Source organism: Dipteris shenzhenensis, chromosome 1 (genome assembly GCF_047967505.1).
Source record: "Dipteris shenzhenensis isolate YYH24624 ecotype China chromosome 1, Dip_SZ_1.0, whole genome shotgun sequence".
In the NCBI taxonomy this organism is placed as follows: Eukaryota; Viridiplantae; Streptophyta; class Polypodiopsida; order Gleicheniales; family Dipteridaceae; genus Dipteris; species Dipteris shenzhenensis.
Window position 1 is genome coordinate 45,423,050 of NC_141596.1, and position 7,859 is coordinate 45,430,908.

At 46.2% G+C, this 7,859-nt stretch overlaps 1 protein-coding gene across 2 annotated transcripts; it reads right to left on the bottom strand.

The window, feature by feature from the left end:
- Positions 1–2,919: 2,919 nt before the first annotated feature.
- On the bottom strand, positions 2,920–7,316 carry LOC147905921 (uncharacterized). Of its 2 annotated transcripts, none has more exons than XM_087375546.1 (7): positions 6,400–7,316; positions 5,269–5,615; positions 4,739–5,052; positions 4,564–4,645; positions 4,247–4,472; positions 4,087–4,144; positions 2,920–3,992 (listed from the first exon to the last, which is right to left on the bottom strand). In XM_087375546.1, exons 1-7 carry the CDS (start codon positions 6,842–6,844, stop codon positions 3,626–3,628), a joined length of 1,839 nt encoding a protein of 612 aa, XP_087231672.1. In that variant the 5' UTR covers positions 6,845–7,316; the 3' UTR covers positions 2,920–3,625. The 2 variants fall into 2 exon arrangements, with proteins under 2 accessions (XP_087231672.1, XP_087231664.1); XM_087375538.1 differs by having other exon boundaries at positions 5,188–5,615.
- Positions 7,317–7,859: the final 543 nt, after the last annotated feature.

Here is a 7,859-nt window from a genome sequence, read left to right on the forward strand (position 1 = left end):
AGTCTCCCAGCACTCATCAGAACCGCCCGCCTACGTGGCGACGCCGTCTACTCCAGTCAGTTGCAAGCCCGCCACGTCAGTTTTGGCATAGAATTTAGTGTTGCATTTAAGAGCCTTTCCACACAGGAGAGCCGCGGTTTGCAAACCAGGTGGACTTAAGATGTCAAACTGGGTCCATGATTTAGAGCATGCTCACGCCCGAGAGGTGGTTTGTAAACTGGTTTTGGAGGGAAAACCTGGTTATTGCTGCTTGAGCCCTTCAACCTTGCTCTTGGGTAGGCGCTAGCCAAAAAACCAGATGCCGACAGGGACAGCTTGGTTGTAAACCTCATGAACATGCTCTTAGTAAGTAATTGGTAGTAATAACTACTTCTGCCCGATATTGATTTGACAGATGCTTCTCAATGCTCAATGTAGCATTAATGTATTTGGAGGGAAAACATGGTTGTTGCTTGCGCTTGAACATTCAGCAATTGGACGGACGCTGCTTCAGAGAGACTCCAATCCCCCAAGGGGGCCTCTAATTCGCATGGTTCAAAGACCGGATTAAAGACAAACTGAAATGCTGGCATGGACTGCAAAATGCTAGGGCACTCATCATCAAGCATGTCTGATGTGCCATGACGACGTACGTTGCTACTGTGTGGATGTTTAGGCGCACGCAGTGGCGAGAAATTGAAAGATTGTTCCGTGCATTCCTGTGGGCTGAGGAGAGCGGTAGACGCAGAATGCAATATATTCCTTGGACCGAATTCAAGTGCCCCAAACAGCAAGGGGTCTCGGCATACTTGATGTCGGCATCAAAAATATCTCCCTCATTAGTAAAGTGGCTTCCTTGCCTCTTTAAGGATTCTGATCCGTGGATGGAGGTAGCTAGGTGGTTCATTGAGAAAGGGATGAGTCCTAAGGTTGGGGCGTGGAAAGGGCTCCCTTGGTTCGCCAGGTTGTTTTCAGACTTCCCTCTTCAGGTTAAAGGTTCTGACCTAATGGCTGGATTGGTTTCAGGCTGGAGGACAGTAATCGACAAGTGTTCATGGAGGAATCTAGGAGGGCTTAAAGGGGATGCAGGGCTTAGTGAAAGTATCTGGTGGAGCAAGGCTGTAATGTGTAACGGAGCTTCGTTGGCATATTTGAATTTGAGGTGCGCATGTAACATTTTCAGAAAAGGGCTAGGATCCTGGTCCCAAATCTGGGACCCCAAGAGGGGTAACTAGATCTCGCTAGTGGACATTTGATGCAATTTCCATTTGACAACTCAGGAGACCGCTTTGATGCATTTAGTGCTGTTAAGAATCCGAGAAGAGTGTCCTGCTAACTGTATAGATTCTCCAGGTATGCGACTGATGCAGTGGCACCGCGCTAAGGAAGATCTCTGCCAAACCGGTTTGGAGTCTGAATAAAAGTGGGGCCTCCGTCGCGCCCATGGGTGGTGGCGTAGCAGCTTCAAGGAAGTATGGCAAACCTGTTGTGTGGGCAAGTTCACCTTCATCCTTTGGAAGTTCGTAAATCCATGGCTGTCGGCCAGACGCAAGCTAGCAAAAATCTTCCAAGTCTCCCCCCTGTGTGCTTTGTGTGGTCACGCGGTGGAATCGGTACAGCACCTAATGTGGCAATGCTCGGTCGCCAGAGGGTGTTGGAAGAAAGTCAAGAAAGCTGTGAGGGATGCTGGCTTGATGACTAAATTTTGTCTGGTCAATAACTAGAAGTTGGGTCTGCTGGGGGACTCTACTGGACTACCCTCCACGTTGTAGGCTTGCTAGCCTTTTATTCGAGGAGCTGTTTGCTGGTCGATTTGGGCAACCAGGAACCAAGCTGTGTTTAGGAAAGACCTTGCCCGGGGGTATGGAGAGGGGATGATCTTGGGCATTGTTAAGTCATCTAGTTCGACCTCGTCGAGATTCTAGGACAGTCTCAGTCTCTCTAGAGAGCCAATGCCTGGGTGATCTAGCCTGGTGCTTGAGTCAATCTTGAACTGAGTTCTCTCTACTCTGGGAGTGTAGGCCTAGGGCTCTGCTCCCACAGTCGGCCATTTTTTGTCGTGTTAATATATTCGACGCTCTTTCTTTTATTTGACTTTTTTTAAAAATTAGTGGATGTTTAAGCATCACAATGCAAGCAAGCAATTAAGTAGCATCAAATAACTAGCAATGGATTCTCAAACCACTTAATGTGATAGATACGTTCAAGGAGAGATCTACATGATCATGAACATTGTAGGGTTTGCATGAAGAGAAGTGCATTGAAAAAAAATTCCACCAAGCTTTACATTAAAGAGTCGCGATAAAGGGGATTCTTGCTGTTCTTGACAAGCTAGGGATTGATTGTATCTCTCCGCCTGTGCCCGTTTTTTGTTTCTTTGTGGAGTTGGTGGGATGGAGATTCCTATCCCACCTCTGCTATGATAGCCTTTTCACCGTTTTGAATGAAATGCATTATTGTTTTATGGTAAAGAGCCATCAATAAATTGACCTCAAGAGCGCATGATTGTTGGTAGCTTGCAATCTTTATAATTACCTACAATTCATGGAAGCGAGCAAGAATTACTGTTGAGGTAAGACGGTCAGTTAGCATGTTTGGCGATTGAAATGTCGTGTAGATCTCATAAGTGGAGCCTCTGACGTTTTTCGTCATGGATTTTGTACACCACAGTCAATGCTACATCAATGACTGAACCAGGAACTATAATAGTAAGAACCATTTTGGCTTAGCAAAGACAAATTTGAGACGAATGGGCTCTATGCAATGTTCAACGATACAAAAACTTTCAATTTGAACATTTCAAAGGTTGGAATTGAAATTTTGTAGGTTTTGAGCAACTAATTCCTTAAAACTTGCAGGCTTTAAAACCTTCCATTTTCAAATTTGAAGGTTAATTTCCAAAATTTGCCATGCACAAGTGAACAGTGGCTCTGTGTTCAAAAGCATTCTACAATCGAGCAGGAAAAAAAGAACAAATTGGGCAGCCGTTTCGGTAGTAATAAAACTTGCAATGTCATGTCAAAAGTCACTCTGATCGTCTGTACAGGCAGGCCATCCCGAGTATGATGTTAGCATATGGGGCAGTTAACAAAATTTGCAGACTTGATCGTCTTCAGTACTGCAGATCAGGAACCAAACAAGGCATTTGGGTTCACATAATACACACATTTCCTTGAAGAATCAACACTCCAGTAACCGTTGAAGCTCAAAGATATTCAATCTTTCCTTGAAGAATCAACACTATCCTGAAATCGTTGCAGTCATGGAGGAGTTGATTGAATCTCATTGAAGAAATTGAATCTTTCCTCGAAGAATCGACAGTTTCGTGGAACAGTTCAAGCTCATTGAGGAGTTGATTGAATCTCATTTAAGGTATTCAATCGTTCCTTGAAGAACCAACACTTTCCTGGGACCATGAAGCTCATTGAGGAGTTGATTGAATCTCATTGAGAAAATTCAATCTTTCCGTGAAGAATCAACACTTTCCTGGAACCGTTGAAGCTCATTGAGGAATTGATTGAATCTCGTTGAAGAAATTCAATCTTTCCTTGAAGAATTAAAACTTTCCTCGAACCGTTGAAGCTCATGGAGGATGATTGAATCTCATTGAAGATATCCAATTCCTGGAACGGAATTGTAGATCATCCTAGCTGTTGGAGTTCTGCAGCGATGGGGAAGATGATAACTCCACTCCTGGTGAAGATGGCTTGTCTTGGACGACGCCAGCACCTTGCTTCTCGCTTGATCTTCTTCCTGGAGATGTGCCATGCTCATTGGAGCTCGTCTGTCGAGGAGTATGTGGTGGCCTAGTCGGGGAAGACGACTCGCTTCCGCTGGATTGTGTGAGGATGTGCCCCTGAGCTGATGATGAAGAACATGGCAGAGAATAAGGAAAGCCAGACGATGATTGAGGCCCTTCGTTCATGTTTGTGATCCGACTTCCTACAACCAACTGAAGGGGCATTTCACTTGCCAGCTTCCTCGACTTCGCGTGAGGAGCTCTCAGTCGACACCTGCATCCCAGTATCCAACCGTCATCACCAATCTAACCCATGGAATCTCGATCAACAACAGCAAACCCAGTATCAACGGGCGCCACCTCTCTACCTGTCTTTTCTTTTCTCCAGAAATCGCTGCAGACATGCTTTCCTAGAAGGTTGATGTTCTGTTTGGTAACAGGAGGGAAGCAACAAATGATTAGCAAGCATTCAAGTTCGGAGCCAAACTCCCTCTATACGCCACAAGAGAGAAACGCTATCGAAAATACCCGGCTCTGCCGCCCGTGAGGATTGTTGTATATACAGGGATGGGGAAGTTGAAGCCATAGGAGGCGCTGTGGACACAAGAGAACTGAGCATGATGTTTGGCGTAGGCAGAACGCTTGGTGTATGAGCTGGTGGCACAATTGCAAGATCAATAGACGATTTGATACTCCAGTAAGGAGAAGGCCTAGAAGAATCGCCACTCGCAGCTAGCTGCATTATGGCCTCCGCCTGCAACGACAGCAAGGAGATGCGATGCGATGAGGATCTCTATAGACTTTACGAGAAAAACTTTCAATCCTCCTGAATCCGAGAGGCTCACCTTATCTGCGGGCACATCATCATACACATTCACTATCCCCGAATAGAATATAGTCAGCTGTGCAGATGGTTGCTTCCTCGCGCTACATTTACAAAATGCAACATCAATGAGCGAGAAAAGTCCGTATGCTTGTTGGGTTTACTTAGCTAAATTGTATCAATCATTGATCGCCTACCGGACTGCTTGCATGTACTGGGAACATGTCGGAGAGGTAATACGACTCTCGTTCACATCAGGGTGAAAAGGCCTGCAGAAATCGATGCTTGCAGGGCATACATTTGATGGTACGCCAGTTGTAAATTGAAGAAAGGATGGTATCGATGAGCTAGGACCTGTAGATTGCACAGGAATTCCATTGGTATCAGCTCCGAACAAATTGGCCGGATGATCGTGAGCTGATTGCTTCGTTATATGTAAATCGTGTCTGCCGTGTCTGTCAAGTATCCTCTCAGATCTTGCACAGAGCTCTTGGACCCTTTCATCTGCAACCTGTAGTGATCACTACTGGTCAGTGGGAAAGATGACCGCATAACGTACTTAGTTTTAGTCTTTGCAACTGAGGCGAAGTCAAGGGTTGAGGACTAATATAATATCAAAGAGTGCAGAAGGTTTATCACGCCGTACCTCAATGAGCAAAATCTGTACTCGATTTTTTTCAGAATGCCACACGAGATCAATCGATGCAATGAGAGTAGAGATCCTCACATGATTATGAAAAGGCAAAGAGTGCTGCTGGCGATGAAAGGGAGACGGCTGCAAGCTGTAAGCTGGTGAAGAAGATTGCTGTCCGACAGTGGGCGGTGGATGTTGCTGGGTGTAGGAAGGCAAAGGAGGTTGTTGTTGATGCGTGAATTCCTTGGACAAGAAATGCTCTCTCTGTGGTGGAATTTTCTCCTGTCTGTGAGCCGCTTGATCAGAAGAAGCACAAGATTTCTTCGAGCCATTAGTTCCATTTGCTTTCCTCTCCTCGTCAGACTTCGTATCAAACAGCCCCTTGAGGGAGAGCACTTGTTGTATTGCCTGTGATTTGTTCCAAGATGGTCGTCTCATTCCTGAAATTTGAAAGTACAAACGAATCTTTAATCTCTCTACAGCAATAGATGATTCCACTACCTCCCCTATGAGCAACTCAAGGAAACAGCTCTAAAGCTCTGGATAGTGATTCTCGAGGTATAAGCTCAGAACTGGATTAGTAACTGTTTTTGAGAGGCGATTAGTACCCTGTACATGAAACAATGCACCATATATTTGAAGAATCAGGACATAGGTGCAAGCTGTAATGTTGCCTCAAGCACGTATATGCGCTATAATCTCGCCTGAAATCTCTTATTGCTTCATTTAAACAGTTCTAACACAGTGGATAGTCATTCTTGAATCTTGAGGTATAAGCTCAGAACGAATTAAAAATGAGCTGAGGCCAGATTGCAACTTACACATGAAAACAATGCACCTTTTATTTGATTCATGGCTTCATTTTTTTAACAGTTCTAACACAGCGGATAGAAATTCTTGAGGTATAAGCCCATAAGGGATTACGAATGAGCTGAGGCCAGATTGCAACTTATACAAGAAAACAATGCGCCTTTTTATTTGAAGAATCAGGACACTTGCTATCATTAAACCTTTATGCAATTTTGCCTCAAATCACGTATTGCTTCAGCTAAAATCGGTCAAGCATGAGCTCAAATCTCAACTCAATTTCGCCTCTCAAGGCCCTAAATCTATCAGTAACTCGTTCTCTACACCCTTCACTTGAAGCTTTCCATGGAAACCAAATGTGTATGAATACATGATACTCAAAGAGAAAAAGATGCATACCCTTGTTTAGAAGCTTACCTTTCTCTTTTAGATAACGCCGGCAGTCTTCTCTAGTCAACTGCAGAATGTCCTCCTCTGTTAGCTCTTCTAGCGGCTTATCTAAGGGTGTCCTCTCTACAGAAGCCGAAGGATTAGAAGAGCCTCGCTCGACTCTGGTCTCTTCACCGCCACTACCCAATGAGACCGTAGCATCCTTTGGCTTCGGGTGGACATTTAGCCTACCCGCTGTGTTGACGACGTTCTGCTCGCGCACTGTGAGATTGTGATCACTTGTTGGGGACAATTCCCCTGGTGTTCCAGCTCCGCTTGCATGCGCAGGCCAGACACCTGTGGCAGCTTGGAACGTGGGCATCATCGAAGCAGTTGGCTCCAAAACTCTTGCGCGATGATCGTCCAAAGTCGTTTCAACTTGGCCCCCTTGAGGCCCCAGGAAGTCCATGGCAACAATGGGTGCTCTCGCCATTTACGAACCCTCCACGAAGATCGCTCTTCGCAAGTACACGCAGCAAGGTCTCAGATAGATCATAGAACTGGTGACCCTCACTAATAGACCAGGTGGGGGTAGGATACAGAAGGAAAAAAAATCTCTGACGAATAGCTCGCCCAAAGAAGATCTTTCAACAGTGCATTCCCTCTACAAAGCGTTACGGGTTTCTCTGCGGACTCATTCGCGAGAGGGCTGCCAAGGCACTCGAGCGAGCTCTGCGTTTTCTCATGGGTGGAGACATGAGTCCGGGAACGGTGCAGCCCGCCATTGCCTGGCCATGAGAGCTGGAGTAGGTGCAGCGGGGATGGAGTGGTAAAGGCAGAAGCGTAGCTGCTGGTGCTGCTGGTGCTGATGGTGCTGCGGAGGGGGAAGAAGAGGGGCAAAAGCGTTCTGGGAGTTCATGGAGGTTGGGAGACAGAGAGGGCCGCGAGCACTGGTGCACGAGAGCGAAATGGGGCATGCCAAAACTTGCGAATCCCGAACAGAGAGAAAAGTTGGGTGTTTGTGGGATGGCTTGTGGCCTTTGCAAGCTGCAACCTTGGAGCTCGGGCGTGTCACAACAAGAGAGAGAAAGCCCCACACGTGTGGCTGTGGAGAAGGGTCAAAATCGTTCTGCTTTCAGTGCTGGCGAAACGTGCGAATCCGGAAGAGATTAGACAATGTCAATATCAATCAAATTTTTATTATTAATTAAAAAACAATCTGCCTTTTCGCACGTGTTGTTCCCCTTGCCACGTGGCTTGCGCTCCTGCAGACACGTGTCACTCAAAAAATTTGATTGTACCTTCTAGGGGGTTTCATCAACTATTTACACAAGGCATGGAGGTGTGGTGGCACAGTCCGGATGTTTGGGCACTGGTGCCGAATCTCATACCCTTTGCAAAGCCTTGCTCGTTTGGGCACCCGGCTTGCACCTCCAAGGTGTCATTGTCAAGCATCTGGGTGCTCGCACCCCGACTATGTGAGGAACAACTTCTTAGAGTACCCCTCA